The following is a 25,243-nucleotide window of genomic DNA, read 5'->3' as shown; positions in this document are numbered from 1 at the left end:
ATGACACAGTTGTGGATTATGACATACAGTTTATGACTTAAATCACAATATATATTGTCAACATATTTCATGACATGAAATATTTTGAACATACTGAACTAATAATTCCTGTGTTGTAGAGGAGAGCTACTTTTTTTGTAGTATTAATGAAATGTATAACTTTCTTAATGTGTTAATCCAGCATCTTTTTCAGTCTTTCTATTCTTCTATTCTACAGTGCTAATAATTAAGTTAATAATGTTGTTCTTGTATGTGATACATCTTTTACCTTGTGATGCAACAAAGTGTTTTGTTTTGTTTTCAGAATAAGGAATCAGAGAAGCTTTCCGAGACTAGCAAAATGTTAATATCCATGGCTAAAGAAAATATACCTCCAAATAGTCAACAGAACTATTCTTTAGGTATGATATATATATTTTTTTATATGTCTTCTAGATTTAACTATTATTTGACTACCTATGTCAATCTTTGGAAGGGAATTACTGCTTTGGGTTTTTAATTATAAAATGACCATTATAATTCAAGTGCATACCAATTCTTCAGTCTTACAAATGTCTTTGGGTTGCGTGGAATTGTTTTTTTGTAGTTATGCTACAGCGGTCCCAGCCATGTCCCCTCTCAAATCCTTGTGCACCCCAGCCTACTCGCTGGTGAGATGCTGTGAGGAGCAGAAAAGGCCTTGGCTCCGTGTAAGCACTGCTCAGCAATAACTAAAATATCCCTGTTTTATCCACACTGTTTTCAGCACAAATCCAAAACATAGCCCCATACTAGCTATTATGAAGAAATTTAACTCTATCCCAGCCAAAACTAGTGTGTTCTATAATAATCATTTAGGTACTGAACACATTTGAGTAATAGTGAATGGTTGTTGATATTGTTGGCTGGTTCTTGTTTAAAGCAATGTAATTTCATTTGGATTAAACTAGACAGGGACTTGTTCTTTGGATAGTGGTGAAAGTGGTTGCAGAGGTGGGCTTCTGAGGCAGAGGATATTACTTACAAAGTACATTAAAATGTATTTTGGGAACAGCAAACAACTTGCATGGCATTATAGTTTAGGAGCGCAGCTGTTATGAGACCTGATAGTAATCTTGGAAATGTACTAAATGTATATTTTGGGTCTACTACAATTAAAAACACTGAGGTGGAAAGAAAAAATGGCCATATCAGCATATGGCCAGGTTCCTTCTAGTTGTGTGGAAGCCACATATTTTTCACATGCTTCATGCTAAATGAATAGGTTGTTTCCTTCTGGTTGCAAAGTGTGTTTTCTATTGTGTGATAAGCACAGCTTAAAACATTAGAGTTAATTTAGAAACTAACATGTCAAAGGAAATTTCCTTTGAAACGTACATTGACAAAAGAATATGTACAACATTTAGGTTATTTTATAGTATTAGTCATTTTTGGGAGAAAAAATGCGAGGACTAGAGGAAAATTAACATCCAAAACCCAATCAATTTTTCCATGCTTTCCTCCCAACTACTCATAGAGAGAGGGCGTTTTGTGTTTCAGCTGTTTTGTGATTACTGGTTGCACAGTTCGTTTTTTTGATTGCTGATGTCTAATAAAAATCGAGGTGCAGGATGTGTTTTGTATTGATACAAAATAATATACTAATAATGTTTAATGGTGTTAAACTTTCAGGTGACTATGGCTTGAGTTTACCTCTTGGAGAAGAATATGAACGAAAAAAACATAAACTCAAAGAGGAACTCCGACAAGATTATAGGCGATACCTTTCTCAGGTAGAGCTTCCTGTCTGGTTGCCTGAGTTTAGCGAGTCTTTTAAAATGACTCTCTCATTTTAGTTAAATGAAAATGAATAAAATCTGTGGAAAATCTTTATAGGAAGGCATTCATTATGAGCCATGGCTGGTTTCGCAAACTTGAGTAAAAGTAGTTTCAAAATGTCACTGCTCGGAGGGGTTGTATATTCCACGCTTCTATAGATCTTGTTGCCACAAGGCTACATATTACCTTTTATTCTGAATAGTTTTATTTATTTGTATCTACTTCTTTCTTAGTATCTTCTTAAAAATTTAAAATATCATGTTACATCCTTAAGTACTTATGTATTGTGTGGTCTGTAATTCAGTAAGAATATTCCTATAATTAGTGTGACTGCATTTGACAGCTTCTTTTCAGTGGTAGAAATAAAAATAACTTTGTTCTGCTTAGCATGATTTATTAAATGTCACAGTAAATTTAAGATTGAAATGGTATGTATGAAATGTCGTCGTCTTGGAAATATTCTGTATCCCTTCTTAGCCAAACAGAAACAAATCAGGAACCAGATAATTTCTGTGTCTGAAAATGCTAATTATCTTTAGTTCTTAAAATGAAAAAATGGGTTGGTTTTACGAGAAGAAGTCTTTTTTGTTAAGTCAAATATTTTTGAATGAAAGACACTTTTTGAAAGTATCTTTTCCCTGACTTTTAGGGTATTTCACAGGCAAAAAGAAAGGTAGGGTGCCTGCAATATCTTTTTTTTTTCTCTTTTTTCCCTTCAAACTTGTCGCTTTTTGCTTTGACAGCTTTGTGCAATTTGAATTAATAAAAAATCATTACTTTTTTGTGCTTTATGTGTTTGTGCATGCCATAGTGATTAGTTGTGATTAACAGCATTGTTGGCTTTGTGCAAAATGATTACTTAAGTTCCTTATTTCCATTAGTAAGATTTTAAAACACTTGCTGATATATTTTTTTTCCTTTGCAGTTGCTATTGTTGCTGTCTAATGCTGACTCTAAAACTTTTTCTTGTAGTAGACATTTGCTTCAAGGCTTTTAAGTTCCATAGATGTTATGAGTTCAGATCTATTTCATTATTTTTTTTTTTTTTAATACACATACTTTACAAAGCTGGGATAAAATCATAAACCCTGATACGTTATGTCAATGGAATCAGAGTTGGGGTGCTTTTCGTCCTTATCACTGCGAATCTCATCAGTGGTGGTTAGGAAAGCAGTAGAGGCAGTTATTCATCACCTAGTGGCCAGATGTGAGAATACAAGTATTGTGAAGAAAAAATAATACCAGAGGCACATTTTTGCAAGCTTTGTTCAATTACAGTTATTTTTAATTATTTACATAATTATACTGTCATGTATATATAATTTTCAAATGTAACACTGTCCATCCAGGTTGTTCAGATTAAGCAACTTGAGTAAAGGACTGGGAGGTAATGTGGTAGAAACAACCTTCTGTTTTTTCTGGGGCTTTGAATAACATGCATGTGATACAAATTAGCTATATTAGCATGCACTAGAATAATAGCAACAGCAGAATTAATGGGCTTTTTAACCTCTAATCAAAATGATGCTTATATAATTGTTGCTTCTTGTTTAATCTTACACTTCAGATTATTTTCAAAGTTAGGCTATTGTGTTGAAACTTAATGTTTCGTAATTCTCACTGAAGTACCCAAATAATACAATTTTTATATTAACTTCTAGTCTTTTATTCTCAATTGAACTTCAGTTTTACAAATTTAGGTTTACAGTTTATTTTTTAATGTCATACATTTTAGCTGTATTAAGCTTGTAAGGCCTGCAGAAGAGATAGTATAACAATCTCTAGTCTCTTTTCCTCACGTAAAGAGATAGTGCAACTCTTAGCAGCTCTTATCGTGATAATATTTTGGTTAATAACTTGTTTAGTCTTGCTTATGTAGAAAATACGGTTTTCATATCAGTTTCTGATTTTTGGCAAGTACCTTTTTAAGATAAAAGGTAATCTCTATAAATCTATGAAAAGCATTACTTAATAATGAGGATTACAGTTTATTTACTTTTTCTAGTGAAAATAACTTAGTTCTCTGTATTAATCTAGTTGGCTCAGTGCTTGGATATTTGCATGGTTATTAAATCCCTTACATCTTTCAATGTGTAGTTGTGAAATGTAATTCATAATGATGTGGGTTTGTACTGGAACATGTAGAGTGCTTACCTGTTGACATGCCTCTAAGCTTTTAAGCTACAGAGGGAATGGAAGAAAACAATGCTAGTGAAATACCATATCTAACCCATTCCTCTCATCAGCCCAGGCCACACAAACAGATGATCTTTTTATTAAAGATAACTGGTTTTCTAAAACATAAGTTATTGACTGAGAATGGCCTGGGGATGCTTATAGTAAATGAGTGATGTATGAAGAAGCCATCTAGACCGGGAAGCTAACGACCTGTTCCAGCAGTGGTGTTTGATTTGAAAGGCTCATACTTTGACGTGCTGCACAGTCCAGTTCCCAAGCTGTAGCTCAGGGAGCTGTATGGAGCAACCACGTAGTGTTTTCAATGGAAAATTCTGTTCTGAAAGTGACTGATGGTCCGTAAGGAATTACAAGACTTGGTGACGGGTTATTATCGTGAAAAGTTTGGGAACCGCTGTTGCAGAAAATAGTGTTGAGATGCAAAGTGGTGGCTGTGCTAGTGGTAGCATGGATTCTCTCTGTTAAAATAAGAGGTAGACATGTTATCTGCAGTTAGAAAAAGTGATTTTTCATCTTAAGTAGTGTCTTGGAAAATTTCTCTTACGCTTGTACATATGCTTGTGCTTATTCTAATTCATTACAGGAGAACTGAGTACTGGTGCGGTTTCTTTGAATTAAAATATGCATTTTTAATATAGGAAGACAGGCTTATGTAATCCTTGAAGTAGTGTAACAGGGAAGAAGTGACAAACTCTTTCAAACTCAAGCTTAAAGTGTGACAAAGCCCTTTACTTTCTGCATTCCTTGACTTCACTTCATTCGTGTGTTCCAAGATCATCCTACATTTTCAAAATGTGAAGGTTGTCTTCAGTTTTTATTTCATTGAATTGATCAGATTTATTTCAGAAAATGTTAATTCCTAGCTAGTATTCAGCAAGTAAAATTTGGTATTTTAAAGACTTTTTTTTTTTTTTCTTTTTAATGTAGAAAAATTATCAGACTACTGGTGAAGTAGATCCATATACTCAGGGATTATCTCTTCCTATTGATGAGCGAAAATCTGCAAAGGTAAGTATCTGGAGGAAATTAAGTGGTGTATAACTTGAAAATGAACCCGAATACTTCAACTGTTGTGGAAAAATTCTTACCACTTTCTGTTTGTTTTCCCCCTGTGTTTACAAATAAATGTTTTTGGGAGGTGGTCGTTAGAATAATCCTAGGTTACCTGTACTCTAAATTTCTAGATAATTAGATGTTTAAGTCTGTACTGATACTTGTTGGAGGTTCGCTACTTCCAATTTACAGCTGCAGGGCACCTGGTGTTTTCAAAAGCTCTCATTGTGCTTGGGTTTTGTTCAGTAACAAATATTGATCTAATAAAGAACACTGTTTTTCTTAGAAATCCTTTTCTAATTTATTACTCGTCCTATTGCAGCCTGAGGATAATTTTTAAAATATTTGCTTGTAGCTGTTCCTACAGTGATACTCTTCTCAGTTCCTGTCAGAACTAAGGGAAGTGTGCTTTCTGCTGTACACGATTTGTTTTGATGTCGTTGTGTACACTTAACCTACCTGCTTATCCTCATGTGATTATTTTATTTTGAACAGATAAATCCAGGAATCTAAATAAAAGCTGATCTTGTATTTCACATATTGTGTGCTGTTAATATAGGAAACTTACCAATTTCCAACCTTTCTTTCAAAATACAGATACTAATGTGCTTTGTGAAAGGAGTACACATTCTCTCTCAGTATTTAGCCCCTTTGGTTTCCCTGAGATTTCTTACCAGTTTATGGTCTTGCTTTCATATGTTGGAGAAAGATACCAGCCATAACTGTCTCTCTGCTATTGGAGGTTCATGGAGGTTAGAATATGAAGATGCAGCATGGATATGTGGTTTTTCTTAAGCTCTGATCCGTTCCTCTGATGCATAGTATGATTCTGTGAACACCTAAATCGATCTTACGGGGGTCATCTCTCCTGCTGCCCTCATATTGTTACCCTTGTATTCCCAGTTCCTTTCTTGTGTGTGCTTGTAAGTTGATCTAGGAAGTTGAATCAGCAGAAACACTGTAATTTAGCAAATATTTTTGCTGTCTCAACAAACCCCACTGGTTGGTTGTTAGGTTTGGTCAAACCTCAGCAGAGATGCAAGGCAGAAAGAGAAACTGTTGTTGGAGGAGGACTGGACTGTTGCACCCTTGGGGATTTTATTTCATTTATGTATTTTTACTTAATTTTTTTTAAACCTTTGTTTCCTTGGAGTTGCATGGTTGCTCTGTGTTTGAGGCTATGCTGTTGCTGTAAGGTGGCACAAGACTTTTGGTATGGAATGTGTTGGTCTTGCCCTTGGTGTGCTTACTTATGCTTTCTGCCTTTCTTGTGCTGGCAATAATGTTTGGCCATATGAGGAGCCAGGTGAGAACTCAATAAGTGAAAATTGCTGTTACGAAAGAGCCTCAAACTCCAAATTGTGCTAGTGTTAAAAAAGAAAAAGGGGTCAGCAAGAATGAAATACCCAGGAAGGGGAAAGGACTCCTCAGTGGCAACATGCCCTTGTGCTGGGTTAACGTTAGCTTTAAGTTCTTGTGAACTTTGTGTTCAGCAAGTATGTGTGCTGAAACAGTGAAAGATAAAGTATCTTTGATTAATTCTGTGAAAATCAAAGATGTATCTGGACTGGGAACACATCTGATCATTGATGGTTTTCTATCATAGCAGCTCAACATTTGGTGAGGTTTTCTGCCGGAGTGCATTGTATCCTTTTTACCCACTTATTTATTGGAATTGCAGAACCTAAAAGCTGCCAGAAGGTGTCACAGTGTGCCCTGCTAAACGGTTAGCCTCTGGACAGATAATGATTAGAGATTAATGTTTGCATTTTGGCTTCCTCTATTAGGTAGAATGTGCAGCCACACAGCGTATTGAATTTTCTGCTGAGTGTTTTGCCACCTGTTACAGACAAAGCTAGTTTCTCAGCTTCAGAAAATACCCCTCAGGCAGCTTTCATAGCTGTCTGCAGATATGAAACTTACAGACACAAATTTGGGGAAAAAAACCCCCAAGTTTTTGGGAGCATCGGTCTCATTTGCAAAACAGTTACTAAGTTACTAAGCTGGTATTTCCATGGTGATAGATCTGTAAATTATTTTTGTTTGAAATTTGTTTGTGGGAAAGTAAATTTATATATAATGCTAAGGTTTTAAAAGACTTTTTGCTTTTATATTGGAAAATATTGCAGTGGAGAAGAGCATAATTCTTAATATTATAATATAATTCTCTTTTGTGCATATATATGATGGTTGGAGTGAGTTAGTGTAAGACATGTCTCATGCTCTAAACATAAGGTAGTGTATCAGGAAATAATGTAAACTAGAGTTTGCTTTACCTGGAGACTTTCGTATTTCATATTACATTATTAGGCTATTGATGTACAATTCCTGCAGGGATTTTTATGATGTACAAATCCTGCAGGTTTATTTTTAGATCTGAGCAAGCTGGTTATAAATGTTGTCACCTTGCAGAAGCAGCTAGGACAAAGTGGATGGATCATGTTTTTCTTAGTTTTCTTTGCATTCTTTCCGCTTTTGACTCTCTGAAGTCAGCTTAACTGCTTGTTTGAATTTGACAGTTCAAGTTATATCCTGAGCTCTAATTGACACATCTTGTCTACGCATGTATCTGTTGTCGTGTTTTAATTATGAGTGGGGCAAGTCACGACTAATCTTAACACACACACACACACACACACACACACACACACACACACAAAAGTAAGTTTAAAAATCATATGTAAATATATTTAGATTTGAAATTAGAATGTGATCTAGAATTGCCCAAGTAGTGAGGCTTTGGAACAATTTTGTAATAGATTTAGCAAGAGGAAAACTAACTGGTCTAAGATTGAACTTAATATTACAGTAGTGTTACTGGGGGCTAGAATTCATGCCCAAGAAGCTGACTTCCACGTACAGATTTCAGATTAAGAGAATGTAATATGTTCAAGAATGAAGAAAGACCTTGAAGCAATTTAAGCTCTATTTGTACATCATGAGGGGGTGAGGGGTGGGGAAAGAGGGGCAAAACCACAGCTTGTATGTGTTCATTTAATACTGCAGTTCTGTGAATCTAAAAGCTGCTCAAAAATGCAGTTATGATGCCCTTTTTAATGCCTGTTTTAGGAGAAACTACGGCTTGAAAGAAACAAGGAGTACAATCAATACCTCAGGGATAAAGAATTGTGGAATGAAAAGCTAAGGAAATTGGGGAAGAAAAATACAGAGGTAATACAGTTTTACAGTTTTATCACTGACTTCTTATTTATATTGGTCTGAGAAAGCCTTTCTATTGCTTGTTCGTTATAAGATTTTGTGTGGAATGGATAAGTTTTGTTTTTTAAATATCGTTGCCTTAGTTTTAGTGATGGGCTGCAATAATTTGTAACTTTCGTCTATTGCAGGTTTGATTTAAGAAGGCCTTCCACCTTTTTTAATATGGAGATTCTTAAGTGTAGAGTGGTGTGAGAGCTAGGCTGTTCCATGAAGGGACTTGTATTTGTACTCACAACAGCTGAAAATTTGTTGTCTTTCTTGCATCAGACAGCAAGTGCAAATATCCATGTATTTGTAAGTTCTATCTAGAAGAATGTTTCTTGTCTGTCTCCAGAAAGATTGTTTTCTTATGAGAAAGGTCTTTTCCTCCAAGTGTATTGGAATGTCATGTAGTTGAAAACTGTTTTAATCCGTGAGGACAGCTATGAGGCAGTATTCAGGCATCCTTTATATTTTTGAATTCAGTATCTGATTCTTACTGGGTTCTTCGAGGTCTGGAGAACAGTGAACCCTAGGAAAAGCAAAAATGCAGCTTGTGTTTTGTAACTGAGGCTGTAAATCTCTAAAGCTTTTTCTACATGTTTGGGCATTTATGTTTACTCAGCTGACTTATCTAGTTAGATTTAGGGAGTCAGGGTTCTTTCTTTCTTTCTTTCTTTGTCATCCCATTGGACCTTTACGTTATATTTTTGTTATTCTTGTGTAGAAATAGTTCTATCAAAATCTTTTTGATAAAAGAACAAACAGTTTGCTCAATGTGATTTGTTTAGACTCAGATCTTTTAATATTTTTTTTTTTCCCCATTAAACAGAATGAGACGGACAGGAAGAAAAAACCTATTGCTGTTACAAGGCTTCAGCCAGAACTACATACAGAAGTGCAGTCCTCTAATACAAGTGCAGAACCTCCCAAGAAGGATGCCTTTACTTCTACAGAAGGTTATGAAGAGCTGCTAAATAAGAGATGGCTGGAGGAAGACAGGTATCATAGGTTAGATGATGACATTGAATTAAGAACTCGACTATTAAATAGAAGACTTGATGAAGATTTGGATGTTCCCAATCGAAGGCATCGTGGATTTGCTACCCAATCCGTAATTCCTATTAGGAAGCATCACAGACCTGATGAAGATCGCCATTTTGGTAGAAGATACTACAGAATGGACTATGATCCTGAGATAAGTGAAGAAATGGACCCTAGATTTAGATCTGAAAGCACTTATGACAGAAAAACTCCTCGGTTTTTTTTTGCTGAAAGGTATTCTTAATTCTGTTTTCTCCTTTATTTGTGTAGTGTTGTTGACAGCCATGTTTTATTGAAGAATAGTCAAGATTCTCATGCGAATGCAGGATTTTTGTACTTACTTCACAACAGACCTTTGCAATAATTTTTAGAAAAACTATTTTAAAATTGGACCAATACCTAAGACTATGCATCATACATTAGGGAGCATTTTATATATTATGGCAAACCAAGGATACTAGAGAAATTATCTCAGAAAAAAAAGTCTACAATTCATTTTTATGAAGAGTAGTTTGCCAGAAAACATTCATTATTAAATAACCTTTACCGTGTTAACTGATAAATCAGTTTGGTTGCTTTGACATAAATGGTTGATCTTTCTCTTCTAGGTCTCTCATTGAAAAGGGAAAAAAATAAGTGTAACCTTCCCAATCATTCAGGGTTTGGCAGTCTGGCCACCTTTGGGTTATTCCATTGCAAGAACCGGTTGCTTTCAAAAACAGATGGCTTGTGGTGTGAAATAGTACCAACCTTGAAACAGATTTGTTTTATACAGCTAAATTCAAATGAACTAAAGCAGTAAAATTTCTTGTAAATAAATTTTAAAAAGGTGCTTGAAGAGTGTACATTTTTTCACTTTACGGATCTTGGGAACAGGCCTCTTGCCAAAATTATTCTCCTGTAGCTCCTTCAGTGAAGGAAACGCCCATTTCTTTCCCTGGTTAGGCAAAATAACAATTTCTTTCCCCCTCCTCCCCTAGAATTAACACTTCTAGGAAAAGAAAGAGGTCAAATTGTACCACTTTCAGCAGTGTTGAATACTATGATCATGCTTCGTTGTTAATTGCTGGTGGATTGGTTAAATGATCTTTTGAGTTGTTGTTTACAAGGATAATTTCCTGGATAGTACTGCAAATTAGTAACTGGGAAGAACAAACCCTGAAATGCTCTACTACTGCAAAAGTGTTTTCTAAAATGGATGAAGTCATGCCTCTTTTCCAGTTTCAAATGCCAATAGAGTTAAAGTAGCTTCTGTACAAAAATAGCTTTTGATATTCTTTCTCAGCTTTTTTAAAAAAGAAAAAAAAGTAAAGAAATTAACTATTGTAGTGTAATATCGGTAGAAATGAGCAAAAGAAGTTTTATGGTAGGAATGTCTTGCCCTACAACTTTTCAAAAAGAAAAATGTTAGAAGCTTTACTTGGTGTCTAACAAAGATAACAAAAATGTTTGTATTTTTAAGACTAACAGCAACATTAATCCTCTTGTGTTGATTAACACTCAGAAGGATGAATGTCCTCCTTTTGCTGGGGTCTGTTTGCCATTGTCTAATTCAATTGGACAGAGAGTCTAATATTTGAATAAAAATGACCATTTGGTAAAGTTTGAGGGCTTATTTTGTTTCTCAAAGAATATACCCAGAATTATAAATGTAAAATATCAGCATGGATGGTGTTTAAACCAACAGTAGGCAGTATCATGTTGAATAATAGTGTACACATTCTTAGGTATTCAAAAAACACTGATGGTGCTTGTATAAATCTGAAACCCATATATCGCTAGGCAATTCATTCCTTAATTGGAGAGGCCTCTGAAACACTTTTAGTTCAGTTTTCTTTTAAAAGAAAGATAGTCTTACATTTGTTATTCGCCATCTTCTTAAAAGCAGTTGCTGGACCATCACCTGAATTGCCTGAACTTAAATTTGTACATGAAATTAAAGTTTGGGATGTTTTTTTGGTGTGTATTTACTACTTTGCTGCATTTTTATTGAAAATTCCCCTTTTTTTTTTTTTTAATTAAATGTGCTTTGTAATCTAGTACTTTCTTTCTTCTTTGCAAGGAGCTCCACTTAAACTTTTATTAGCTATTTTCAGTCTCCCTTCAAGAAGGAGAAACACTTCTATTAGTTACTGTGACAGCTCAGCTTCTGTAGAGTTAGCATTTTTTTTTTTTCTACATTTTCATTTTGGGCAATGTCAACTTTCCCAGAACACCTTTGATTCAGTATAGAAACTAAATTCATAAGGAGGAATATTTTATTTGCTGTATTAAAATGTTTAATTTAAATGGGCTTTATTGGTTTGGAGAGGCAGGTGTTTCTTTTCAGAAAGATCTGTTTTGATGGAGGCACATGGGCTGTGGCATGTATCAGCAAACAGAAATGGTGACAGGAAAGGGAGAGGAATGCTTTAGACCATTCCCAGCAGCCAGCTCTGTCCTATAAACAGGATACAACAGCTTCCTGATTGAATTGGGCCAACATGTCTGGGCCTGCCATTTGCTGCTTTTTGCAAAAAAGGTTGCCTCCTGAATCCCAAAGTTTGTTTCTTTGTTTTCTCCCTTTCATCACTGTGTTTCAGTCTTATGTGACCAGCCTTGTAAGTAGCAGATTGATCATTATCAAAAAGATGATCTTGGTTATGAAAGATCATGTTATGCCGAGAGGATGGATGTTGTTCTTTCATGTTGTTCTTGTGGGTTGTTAAAATGCCAAATCAGTGTTTAATAATCTGCTTGCATCCTTTTGCCTTTGATTATTGGCTTTTATTTAAATTATAGAGATGGGCAGAGCTGTGAGTCTTTTTACATAAAAGAATAAGATGAGGTTTTTCATATGTTTGCCTAGTATTTTTTTGTTTGCTTAATAGGAAGTCCATGGCTCTGTCCAGCTCAGGAAAATATGTAACTTTGTTAGCAGCTGTTGGGTAGTTTATTTTTCATTGAATACCTATTTCTGCCTTTTATCAAGGTAACTTGGAGTCCTCGTTAAAGAGTATTTTGCGAGGCAAGAAAAGCCTGTGAATTCAGCCACCCCAGATTTTTTTCAGGAAAAACTCCCTTGTGTCCATACATTATTTGGCGTGTTCGGACTTACTTGAAGTTTCAATTATATTACTTCATATGTGGATGATTCAAATTCTAGCTCCTGAATTTTTGTATTCACCATGCTACCTGTCTTTTATCTTTTTATCGGAAGTTACCTCTCTTTTAAATGGTATCAGGGGCATAGTGAAGGGGAGGGAGTCATTACAGAAGCTTTTCATATCTGAATTAACTGTTTCATCAGACTTGCCCAATAGCTGTATGCTGACATGAGTAGTAGACTTTGTTGGCTCCTGGGGATTAAGAGCAGCAAGATCTGTTTCAATTAATGCAGTGTGAATGCTCTTCAGCTCTCATAACTCTTAAGCAGGGTCAATAGATAAAGGCTGCATGAAAGCAGGTTTGGGAATTCAAACTCCAGACAGAGAGATGCCTTAACAAGGCTAGCAAAGTGAAGTGTTTCTAGAAAATTTGTGTGATATTGTCAGAACTGGTTCTGCCATCCTGTATGCAATTGGGCTGAGAATCCATTTGCGTGAGACTGCTGAACCTTCCATTTCAGATTGTATGTTGTTAGGCAAGCATAGCTGATGATTTTCTATTTCTTTAAGGCCCTATCTGGATGGAATAGTAAGAGACCTACCTGCAGATTATGAAGATGAATTAAAGGAGAGAGCACGTGTGCAGCAGACCTCAAGAACTGGAAATTCGAGGTGTGGTATATAGTGTACTTTCCTCATAATTGCACGATAAATTCATGGTGAAAGGAAAATGTTTATTTAAAATCCCTAATATGTTGTCTGAAATGACTGTTAGTTTTTCCTACAGCTAGAATATAGTAGTACAAGAAAAGCCTGTTTCTTTTGAGAACAGCTGTTGAAATTTTCTTTTTGAAACAATGGATGACCTATTTGCCTGTTGAAGACTCTTCATAGGAGTAACATGGAATCCTTTTTTGATAGTAGTTTTAAAATTTCTCTTTGCCTCTTGTCTTGGTTTTGCAAGTCCTGAAGTGATTTAAGTGGATGAGGCAGAAATAGAACACTTGTAAAGTCTTTACATAAACTCTTGACTGGCACCACTCAGTCTGTCAACATTGTTTAAGTGCTCAGCTGAGTGGTGCTTCAAATGGCTTCAGAAACTGCAGGCAAATGAGAACTGTGAGAAATGCCTTTTTGCCAGGTGGTTTCTTCTTTTGCTTGTGATATTTCTTTGGATTTTAGGAAAGCTGTTTGTCGTAAATGTATCACATAATGATGTAAGTGCATCTATCATGTTTCACACAGACTGCAAGTACATTCTTGAGTTTGATCTTTCCATTTTCTTTTTTGTCTTTGCCCAGAAATCAGGTACAAATTAGTTCTTCAGCTACTGAACAGGCCAAGTCTGCAGCTGAAATGCCGTACACAACAGGCCTTGTTCTTGGTATGTATAAAAACCTCACTAATGACACTGAGCTAGACTTGCTTTGCATATTTTATTTTTTCTTTGGGAATAGTTAAAACTTACGAAAATAAGCTTTTTATTTGTGCTAGTTGTCACCAAGACTGGTAAATAAATATTATTTACATAGAATAAAAAAGGAAAAAACACATTCCTTTTCCCCGTTAATGTAATGGGGCTTTCTAGTTAATTTTGAAGACCCCAATTTTCTTCTTTGATTTCATTAACAGTTTAAGGCCTAGATACATTCTTAAGTTCTTTTACGAAATGAAGTATAGGAGAAATATTAACTTCTGTATTGTTAAAGACACAACCTTAGGCAAGAACAAATGATTCTGATCATCTCTTACTGCTTAAATATAGCCAGAAAATTTAGCAGGAAGCATTATTATTGAGTGTAGTAGAGAGAAATACTGTTGAAAACATAGCTAAATTCAGAAAATCATAAGACAAGGATAAAAGAACTGTAGTAGTTCTTCACACGGGAGCCTCAGAAGACAGACTAGGTTTGAATTGTGGAAAAGTTGATTAACAGTTATCAGAATAATTGCTCTTTATTTTTACATTTGAACTTCCCTGATCTTCAATGCTATTTTTTTTTAACTCTTTAAAGGCAACATTAAAACAGTGGTGTCGTAATGGTCAGTCATCTCACTTGTAGTACTTGAGTACACGAAGTTGTGAATTTATATTCTAGCAGTTCTGGTTAGGAGAAGAATATTGTTAAAGATGTATAAAGATTAAGTAAATTAAAACTTGAAATTTTTGGAAATGAGAAGTGATTTCAGACTCCCCAGAAATCACAAAGCCTGAAGTTATCTTGCACATTTTGGTTACTTTACAGTCCCAGCACAATAATTGAATAAAAAATTGAGTCAATAATGCATCATGGTTTTTTGTTCTTGTGTTTTGGTTTTGTGTTTTGTATTTGTTAGTTTGTGCGGGGTTTTTTGTTTGTGTTTAGTTTCCTTGCAGGTTCCTTCACTTCGTTGTTCAGGTCTACTTTACTGGATATCCACAGTGACATTGTGTATGGAAATATGTTAGAAGTCGTGTGTTTGATAGTTATAATATACAGAAATGTTGATGGAGTTTTTTTGTTGTTGTTTTTAAAACACTAGAAGACTCCATGCTTATTGTGAGGGTACTACCATAAGTTGGAAGTTTTTTGGGTTCTTTTAAAATGAGTATTTTAAAATCGGGTTCTTTGAAAATACAGTAGATGCTATCACGGTTTCCTTTCACATATGCATACCTGTCAATGCTTTGCTAATTCTTAGTAGCCATGAGAACCATCCTAAAAGTGGAGCAATCTCCCTGCAGATTTGACTCTCTTCAGTTTTAACTTTCATTTTTATCCAAAGCAGTGCCTCATAATTTTGGAGTGCCATAGTGTATCTTCCTTAGTTGAGCCTGAGGGAAAAAAATATGAAATATAAGTAACTTGTTTTTAAGTTGCTGTTGAATCACGTAGCTTTGGAATTTGTAGCTTCCTTACTATACAAAACCAGGCAAATTAAAAGAATAGTAATCAAAATTTTAGTAGTTTGGGTCATTGTACTCCAAACAAACTGTATGTTAAAACTAGATATATCTTTTTAAGTCAGTAAAGATCCAGTGTTCTTATGCACATTCTCAAATCATACACTCTGTTGTGTTTCATGTTTTAAATTGACTGAAATGTGATATTTTTGTCCAGTACCTTTTGTGTATTCTGTGGAGCGTTTACACAAATGGGTGGTTATTTCCATTAGGTGGTCAGGACCGAGAACTTGTCCAAAGGAAAAAAGAGAAATACAGGCAAGAACTAATAGAACAGATGGCTGAGCAACAGCGAAATAAGAGACGGTAATGGAAAGTTACTGTTTTGGTTTTTTTTTTTTTTTTTAAGATAATGGCTGAAATGTAAAGGCATTTCATGAATTCAGTGGTGTAAGAATAATTTTCATAACAAAGGAATGCCAGCTAGCTAGGTAATACAGCATTCAGTTAAACTCATCGGTGTGAGCACTTTAGTTTTAAATAAAGCTTTCAGTGGAACAAAGGAAAAAACAGATATTTTTAATTAAAAAAAAATATTTTTAGTTTCTTAAGGGTGAAGAAGCTGAAGTTACCCTTATTTATTTACTTTGTTTATTTATTTATCCCCACCCCCGTACACGAGCGTCTAATTACTTTGCAAAGTTGAAAACAGATCTTGGTTTGCCCTCTGATTTAGGAAAGTAACCTTTCACTTCAAAGCACTTCACCACCTGACTTATGCAGAATGGTAAAATACAAATTGTCTTGCTTACCTGTTAGTAGCTGCCTGCTGAATGATAGATGGTGATATTAGTGAAGGTTTAAGGAATTAAAAATAACTTACTATTGATGGTTGCACTGTGATGGAAAAATTGTACATGCTGAGCAAGCCTGAGCCCTGAAATTACAATATAATACTGCTGTACTTCTGAATCATTCATTTCAGTATGTTTTTTACAAACTTCTTGCTGTAATGCGTATAAAAATCAATTTTTAAGAAATGTCCTGAAGGGTTGTAGTAAAAAAAACCAATGTGGTGGTTTGTCCTTTTACAGTAGTTGGATTTCTATTAGGTGGAATAGATGATAGCCAGATGAGAGTTCTGTTTATTTACAGATAATACACAGTATCCTTCATCCCTGACTCCAGAAGAAATCAAGTGGAATCATGTCTTCTGTTAGCCTGTATTTTCAGAGCTATTTTAACTATAGAGTTGTGAGGTCTGTGCTTTGAAAGAATGGGTACAGTTGTTACTGTTTTCTGATTTGATCTGTTGTTTTTGGTTTTTAAACAAAAACAGTGAGAAGGAACTTGAGCTCTCAGTTGCTGCTTCTGGAGCTCGAGATCCAGAAAAGAAGGTAAGGAACTTGGATTTTTTTTCACCTATAGGTATATACACACACACACACATACATATATATACACGTGTATATATAAATGTATATATATATTTTTTTATTATTACATGTATACTGTGGCTGCTCAGACACAAAACTTTGTAAGCCTTTTATAGAATGGTAAATGTAGGTTTTTTTCCTATAGGGCATTAGCATAGAGTAAAATTGAAGCCAAGGATGATAAGGCTGTAAATCAATACACATGCTTTCAGCTTAAGTGGAAAATATTTTTACAGAAGTTAGCAAACATTTTCTTTTGCTGTGACCAAGTGGAAATTTTGTGCAAGCGGTGGGTATCATGGCAAGAATACTTAGTGTCCTGTGGTGGCTCGCATATGCACACACTAGTAACCTGTCCTTGCGAATGTAAAGAATGTTGTAGAAAGCTTTTGCTCTTTTTCAATTAAAAAAAAAAAAAAAATCCAGTTGTTTTGCAGCCCAGTTGATGTAATTGTAGAAGGTTTTGATTTCAAATTTGTAATTCTTTTTTAAACTATTAAATGTAGTGGTCAGGATTACAAGCATTTTTATAGGGTTTTGTAAAAAGCGAGATGTTTAATGTTGTGTTGCTTGTTTTAACAGAGTTACTGCTGTTCCTCTTCTTTAGTAAGGTGATTATTGTACTAGAATTTTGATTAGCATATATGAAGGAGTAGATTGTCAGCACTAGTAACATTAGTAGCAGATTGATTGTCACAGAACTAGCTCTATTTGCATGTGTGTTTGCAAAGTGTGGAAGCCATTGTATCTGTCTTGGGTGCAGTAGAGATCTGCTGTTGGAGGTGTAGGAAGGGTAACTTTCTCAAGCAAGAGTAATCTGGTTGTTAATTCAGTTGGTTATCAGTTTAAATTCTCAATTGTGCTGTTTTTGGGGGGGAGGCTCCAACACAGAAAGAAACTTGTGCTATTTCTGGAGGGTGCAGCAGAGGTGAAAGAAACTCTTATTTTCTAGAAAATGAAGATGGACGAATGAATAGCTGTAAGATGCTATTAGGCAGCACATGAGGCAGGGTGCTGAGAACGCACGTAGATAAGCAACAAAGCTGAATCAAAATTCCTACTCCTTGATGGGGAGGGAGAACACTGGCAAGTGGTCTGGCTGCATGTTCCTGCCCTCTCTGCTTAAAGTATCTATAGTGCATGTTTGATCCCTTTTGCAAACTGATGCAGCAAGTTATATGGCAAAAATCCTCATTTTTTTGCTGCTTTAGTTGGCTTAGATTGGTTGGCTCATCAAGGATTCAGATTGTGAAAGGGAGAGGAATGGGGTGTACAGCTGGGAGCCAGGCAGGAAATAAGGAAAAACTGAGCAGAGGATGCTGGTTCTTCTGGCACAGCAGGCTGTAAGGTCAGTGTAAACAGTTTTGTCTAATCAAAGCTGCCTAGGCAGGAGCATGCTGTGCTGCAGCACTCTCAAGACTGTATACATCTCAGTCAGAGACTGAAAAATGCCTGTTGTAGGAGCAAAATTATATCCAGAGCAAGTCCAGTGCATGTATAATGTTTTAAAGCTATTAATTTTAGCTGAAAGCCTTCAATTAAGTAGAATTGCTACATTCATTAAGCATCAGTCACCGTTAGCTTTAAATTGCCTCTCGGGGAGAGATTCTAATTAGGTGGTTTTCTTGATTAATTACAGGTTGGTTAAATAGCAATGCCTGATTAAGAAACTATAAATGTAGACTGTTGTATATACTGCTTGTTTAAAATAAAACAATCTCCAGGATGAGCTGAGTACCATAGTCACATCTGAAATCAGCTGCAGAGCTGCAATCATGGGCACTTTAGGAGTAGTTTACATTAAACTTGTTGGTGAGAAAAGCTGTTTTAATTGTTCTTCTGCTCAGGACACTGGATTTGAAAAGAGAAGTTAAAAAGAAAAAAGAAAAAAGGTCTGCTGACTGCTTTATAGTTTTTAATTGTTGTAGCTCATTTATTATCTAATTTTATATTTAATTCTAAAAATTTGAAGTGTTAAACAAATATTCATGTCTAGTAGATTTTGAGAATTTTAATCTCAATACTGTAGTTCATGATTGGTGAGTACTAACTACCTTGTATGTACTGTATTGCAGCTAAGTGATGAGGAGGTAAAGATTCAATATTTTGCTGAAATACTTCCATATTGTAGGGTATATGTGTTGCTGTTAGATATTTAATATTTAGCTGGTTGCTGCTGTTACTTTCTCTGCATGTTAATTGAAGCACTGTAGTGTTAGAACCAGTAAATTCAGAAACAAAATCTGTTTTACTTGATGTATGATTTTTTTTTTCTGGTCTTCTCTTATATGGACTAATTTAAACATTAATATATTTATGCGTAGTAGCTGGTGTAAGGGCTTTCTGGGTGTCATAGGATAGTTCTGAAACTGACTTGCATGCCTTTGCATTATTTGCATGTTGCCTTTGACTTTCTTCTGAGGCTGCCAGTTATCAATAAGCATTTGATACTTCTATTTTAAAAAGAAGACCCCTCCCCCCCAAAATCTTCTCATTGTTGTGGATGAAAAATTTAATAAAATCAAAGGAACTTAAAAAATAAAATAATGGTTTTGCAAGGAACTGTTTATTGGAAAAAGTCTCAAGTGTGTTTTCAATTTTAGCTTTTACTGATTACAAACTATTTTAATCTTGGGGCAGGGATTTCAGAAACTTTTCCTTTGCAGAAGATGAGAATACTCTCTGTGTAAGAAACTGGCAACTGTTGATAACCCATAATACAGACAACTGTAGAAATGTTTCCTTTTTTCTGGACATAACTAGAACCATGTACTTCCTGAAACCTAGCATAAGAGGTTGGTTTTTTGTAAATCTGTGATAAACATGATAAATTTCTTTGTAGTATTAGATTTCCTGTAATTTCTTGGGAGAAAAAAAAATTCAGTTACTAGAAATCTGAACAGCTAGTTGGGGTGCAGGAAAGTGTTTAATGCAACCTTAAATGGAGGTTCAGAGTATTTCCTAGTAATAACAAGGTAACTGGTTGGTTTGTTTGTTTGCCTTTTTTTTTTTTTTGTTTTGTTTTGTTTGTTTTGTTTGCATTCTTGTTTTTTCCCCTTCAGCCAAATAGATTGAAGCAGCTTGGCTTGGTGGCAAGAGCTTCTGAAGAGAAAGTACCTCCTGAAAAGCCTAGGGTGGCTTTCCAAACACCGGTGCCTGGCCCTTCAGCCTCTCCAGTGAATGAAGACTTTCACAGGGGACTAGCCAGCACTCTTGGTGACATAGCAGGTCCCAGGTGCTTTGCCATCATGTTCATTTTGCATATTAAATATGATTGTTGTTAAGCATGTTATTAGTGTAAGGTAGACGTCACTGGTGCTATTGATCCTTCTCCAGGGAACTAATGAAGGAAGAAATGATACTTTGACAATTAACAGAAAAGTAAACTACTTTGCTCTGAAATAAACTTTTAATGTCTGTTTCTTCACAGTTTGTTTTGAAAAATCTGGGGAGGCTGGATTGTCTGTGAAGACAGCTTTTTCTTAGTGGATGTTTGTGTAGAATAAGGGTTGTTCTGTAGCAATGATGTCCATGGCTATAATATTGAACCAATATTGAACCATATTGCAAGGATGCTTGGGCATGTGCCCAGCAGTGTCCGTATTGTTAGGAGGCTGGTATGGCAGGAGTTCAGACCCTGTCAATTAAAGATCCCCCAGGGCTAAGCTCAGGAATGCTGTGTGGGCAAGGACAGCTTCCACTAGATGCTGTGATTGAGACTAAACTGTTTAGGGAGACAGAAGGAGCTTTAGGCATGTGGCTGAAGCTGTGCCACTTGCCCTTTGACCAGAAGACTAATCCTTGGCTTGTTTTATTTACTGTTACTGATATAACCAGTAAGTATCATTAACTGAACCAGTTAAAGGAGGCATGCTTGGTTTATGTTCTTTAGATTTCTGAAATAGTGAGGGTTCACATACTGCTCCTTCGGGGAAGGTTAATTCCCTACCAAGGCTTATGAATGGCAGTAATGAGACATCTTGGGCTAAGCTAAATCTAGAATTTTCCCGTAGTGAATTCTCTCTCTCTCCCCCCTCGTTCTTCTCCTTAACACCCCCCCACCCCCCGCCGCCTTCTTTTAATGATCTCTTTTCAGTGGTACAACAAAACAAAAAATCATGTATCTTTTTTCTTTAAGGCTTGTACCGATGCCACCACCTCCACCACCAGTGTTGACAGACAACTACAGAACGCCTTATGATGATGCATATTACTTTTATGGGGTTAGGAATCCTCTGGATCCCAATTTTGCATATTGTAAGTTGATTTTAGGTGGACTCATTATTAGAGTGACTCAGATGACTGCTTTTAATCTACTTAAATGATGAATAATGTAGAACTAGTAACAGCAATTTAAACCCATTTCTTAGATGTGTATTGTATGAAAAGTAGGCTTTTTTTCAATATTGATTTTGGATGAAGTAGTTTTCTCCAATTGCAAAAAGGGATATGGTATCCAGAAATCTTGTTAATTGCTTGAAAAAGATTTAGTCTCAGCTACTTAGTCATTACTCCTCCCAGATAATTTTCTTTATAGTTTTGGCAATGAAAACATCATTTTTCTAAAATTGCTTAAATCATGTTTTAATTGATTGCATGTTTAGTTGTAGTTACAATCCAGATGTGATTTTAAATATTTTTAAAGGAACTATATGAAGTGATCAAACTTTCTGTTTTAAGAGCTCCTTTTTTTTTTTTTTCCTATTCTTTTCATTTACCCTTTGCTTCATGATGGTTTCATGAGTGAAACAACTGTGATGTGTTGGAGAGGGACTGGATTGTATGGTGTTTGGTTTCTTTTTTCTTTGTTTTTCCTTTTTTCTAAATTTGTTTCTATTTTTTTCTTTTTCTTATTTTCCTTTTCTAAGAGAAGTTTGTTATAGAAGTTGAGAGTTCTGTTTGTGATTCTGCAGTTTGAACAGTGAGCTCTGTTCTTTTAAATAATGGCAAGTGTTTGTATCTGAGCATTCAAAATCTAACATACTATTGTTTTCTTTTTTTGCTATGCTTTTTAGATGGCCCAGGTATGGGCCATCTACAGATGGGAATGCAACCCACACCTAATCTGGATCCTTCTTTAGGTCAAGCCCCAGTGGAGCAATCTGTGTAAGTAGTATTTGTATTCATATTCTTTGTATTTATCTGTATTGACACATGTTCCATGGTAGAAGTGTTTTGCTGACAAATGGATATGCCTTGGAAATATGTTAAAGACAACACTTTAAACTTCTAATTAAGAATTTCTATCTAAACATTATTCAGTGAAGTAATGTTGTTTTTATGCTGTGGAAAACAGCAGCTCTTAAATATTACAGGCAGGGATATTTTTTAAATTATTTTTTATTTTTTATTTTTTTTCTTAACAACTCCCCACCCCACCTCTCTTCCACCTCCCTCTTCTGGATCCTATGATGTTTTCCTTTCATATGTGTGGTTTTTCTAATTCAGAAGTAGCATTGGACAGAGGAATTCAGGAGATGGACAGTTAAGCACAGGAGTATTTTCTGAAGAAAAAACAAAGCCTTCCAAAGAGGCAACGTTATCTTATCAACAAGAACTACAACAGCAGGTACTGAGTAATAAAAAGCTTCTGATGCTTATTCTTTTACTATTTAACATACAATAGTTGTAACTCTAGTACTCTTTCAAACATACTTGTTCAGTTTACCAGTAAAAAGCTTTTTTAACTCCTCTCCATCACTTCCCCCATTCCTATGACTCTACTTCAGCTCGTTTTAGCTCTTTGTTTTTGTCAGAGGCAGGGAGAATGTTAAGACTGACAGCAAACAGATTAGTTCCAGACATGGAATTTTATATAGTTATTATCATAAATATCTACCAGCGTCTTAAAAGCAATGAGTTGTATTGCTCTGATATTCCTATTGAAAGAATGTTTTTGAGCATAATTGCTATAATTATTAGGAACACTCTAATTTCGCCAAGTTCTTCATGATCATTTTGATACTAATTCAAAAGCTTCCCTAATGTTTACTTCCAGTGTATTTGTAGATGGAGTCTTACCTCTTTTCAGCTTCCTTTTTGTTAGACCAGACAAATTTCTTGAGTTTCCTGTCTTTCAGTAGGCATCCTTGTCCCCTCTCATTTTAGTGGTCTTTAGCAGCTGCACCTAATGGGAGTATTTATTTATAAAATGTATTTGACCATGATAAGGCATGTTATTTCAGAAGAGATTTTGCTAGAACCCAGTTCAGTGGCACTAATATTTTCTTACTCTTTCTGTATTTATTCAGTGGAGGTTATTAATTACTATAAAAAATATCCTAGTTCTAATAAGGGTAAAAGAGATGCTTCCAATTAAAGTCAAATTAAGAACAGACATTTAGGAATAGTGTCTGATGTTGTACTTAGGTTCTCTGAAGGCGTTTTTTCACTATAGTCTTAAGAAGTAAATTTTATCTTGCCATATGAGAGGCTTCACGATTTGACATAAAGGTCTAATAAATGTTATGCAATACAGTCTTCTAAAGTTACCGTGCTGCTTATGGTTGAAAGCAAACAGAAGGTATTCTGCTTTTTTTCCTGTTGACAAACCTGACTGACCATTTTTGTTAACAGTTGGAGGGGCTAGATGGGTCTTTGTGTTGACTTATTTTATCTCTTATGAAATTGTCTGACTACTTGATGAGGAGAAGTGTTTATCTATCTAATGCACAGAAAAAACAAACTTAAGAAAAACACAGCTACCTAAATAGTGGCTGATGTTTTAAAGGCTTTGGGCAGAAGATGGACTTTATTTAACAGCTGTTCTCTTTATAAATGCTACATGAAATTATTAGGAGACTTAGTTACTTAAATTTAACTTGATTTTGAAGAAAAGGAAGAACAAACCATATGAACACTTCTGTGTTATTTGCATACATCATCATGTATTACTGCAGAAAACAGCATCATGTATTACTGCAGGAAACTGTTTCACGAATGGTTATAGAGCTGTGTAGCATTCTATTAAAGTATTATTGTTAGGAGTCTTTATCTCATGTCATCCTAGTCTATGTTTTGGTTAAACAAAACATACCAAGTTGAGAGAAGCAAGTGCTGTAGTATTGTAGGATTTTTCCTGTTTAATTTTCAGGCAATCTCTGTATCAAAGATTCAGAGTTATGGGAGTTTTGATCTGCTGCAAGTGTCAGTTGTGAATTTTTCTGGAACCTGGAAGTCTTATAATGTGTATCTCTATGTTTTTCTGTGATTAGACTGTGACTGGATGTGTGTGTTTCAACAACAGTGTTCAATGTACTGTCTGCAGTATAGGCAGTGAAATGTTTGCGATTTGCTTGATATAGATGGGGGAATGAATAAGGATAGCACTCAGCTTGCTCTGTTAACTTTTTATTAAAATTATACTTAATGCGATATTTTTATGCAACTGATTTTGGTTTGTTTTTAGATAAGAGAGAGGGAGGAACGACGCAGACAAGAGAAAGAGGAGAAGGAACGCTATGAAGCCAAGTTAGAAGCAGAAATGAGGAATTACAACCCCTGGGGAAAATGTGGTGGTGGTGCTCCTCTCAGAGATCCAAAAGGAAATCTAATAAGTATGTTTGCCAAAATCATGGGTTGTGTTTTCAAGATTGATGTTTTCTTGCTCTTGTAAAGGCTCTATTCAGATATGTTATTCCTTGTTTTGCAACACTGGTAGCCCTTTATTGACAAGTAGATGTACTCGTTTCAAGCAGATGCACTCTAGGAATACTTAAGTGAGTAATTATTTTGATTTCTGTAGAATCATTCAAAGAGTACAATTTGAACAAAATTGGAAACACGGGATATGTCAGCTAAAGTTAGGAACATGATGCAATAGTAAAGGAAGAAGGAGGAAAACAAGCTGTTAAAATCATCTGTAATACAAATGTGCTAAGGTCTGTTGTGAAGACTTTTATTTAAACATTGTCCAGGAACAGGGTTTTCTTAATTTCTTTTTTTTTTTTTTTTTTTTAAAGTATCTTCTAGGCTTAGAAATCTCTACTTGTGACATGGAAAATGGAAGCATGTTTGAATAAATATAGAAAGCTAAGTGGCGTATTTAGATTTACCCAAGTAACACTGCTGGTGAACGGCTGTATAAATAGCAGTCAGCAGTGATGTTCTTTAAAGTTTATTTTTTTTTCCAAATGTTGTTTCATACAAGGTAGAAGCAGTGAGCTGGGAGATGGCCATGATCCAGGCAAGTTGTTCATCCACTCCTCTAGTAAATCAGAGAGAGATGTAAGATTAAAACTCAAATTCCTGATCCTGGTTCTTAGTGAGCCCTGCAGGGGTATTTTATCTAAAATAAAAATAGTGGGTAGGCACAATTAGATTTTTATATTTCAAAATCTTGTGCTGGCTCTCTTAATTCCTGCCTTTAACATCTGAGTAAGTGAGTCTTACAATTTTATGACTATTGATTTTTAATGTGAAATAAATGGATTTTTCTTGTTATTGGAATATAATGTTGAATTCTGATTAGATTTAAAATATATGTCTCCTGGTTATATGAGAATTTTCAAAGCACAGAACACTTGTTGGATAACAATTTATATATAAAT

General features: G+C 35.2%; 1 protein-coding gene across 14 annotated transcripts in view; it reads left to right on the top strand.

Moving 5' to 3' along the window:
• The window catches only part of CSPP1 (centrosome and spindle pole associated protein 1), a 56,758-nt gene that overhangs the window by 6,152 nt on the left and 25,363 nt on the right, over positions 1 to 25,243 (top strand). For 7 of the 14 annotated variants that reach the window (XR_003993966.1, XR_003993967.1, XR_003993970.1 and 4 more), the window contains 16 exons: positions 305 to 401; positions 1,651 to 1,751; positions 2,447 to 2,470; positions 4,921 to 5,001; positions 8,116 to 8,217; positions 9,077 to 9,522; positions 12,945 to 13,046; positions 13,676 to 13,758; positions 15,531 to 15,624; positions 16,598 to 16,655; positions 18,770 to 18,784; positions 19,757 to 19,929; positions 20,833 to 20,951; positions 21,710 to 21,800; positions 22,143 to 22,263; positions 24,103 to 24,250. Coding sequence is in view for 11 of the 14 variants with exons in the window: in XM_030502958.1 (XP_030358818.1) it covers positions 305 to 401; positions 1,651 to 1,751; positions 2,447 to 2,470; positions 4,921 to 5,001; positions 8,116 to 8,217; positions 9,077 to 9,522; positions 12,945 to 13,046; positions 13,676 to 13,758; positions 15,531 to 15,624; positions 16,598 to 16,655; positions 18,770 to 18,784; positions 19,757 to 19,929; positions 20,833 to 20,951; positions 21,710 to 21,800; positions 22,143 to 22,263; positions 24,103 to 24,250 (1,855 nt within the window). In the remaining 3 variants the exon portion in view is untranslated. The remainder of the gene's footprint in view (positions 1 to 304; positions 402 to 1,650; positions 1,752 to 2,446; positions 2,471 to 4,920; positions 5,002 to 8,115; positions 8,218 to 9,076; positions 9,523 to 12,944; positions 13,047 to 13,675; positions 13,759 to 15,530; positions 15,625 to 16,597; positions 16,656 to 18,769; positions 18,785 to 19,756; positions 19,930 to 20,832; positions 20,952 to 21,709; positions 21,801 to 22,142; positions 22,264 to 24,102; positions 24,251 to 25,243) is intronic. The other 7 variants (XM_032920242.1, XM_030502984.1, XM_030502930.1 and 4 more) reach the window with 3 other exon arrangements.

This window comes from Strigops habroptila, chromosome 1, assembly GCF_004027225.2.
Source record: "Strigops habroptila isolate Jane chromosome 1, bStrHab1.2.pri, whole genome shotgun sequence".
In the NCBI taxonomy this organism is placed as follows: Eukaryota; Metazoa; Chordata; class Aves; order Psittaciformes; family Psittacidae; genus Strigops; species Strigops habroptila.
This window is presented reverse-complemented; position numbering and strand designations above follow the sequence as displayed.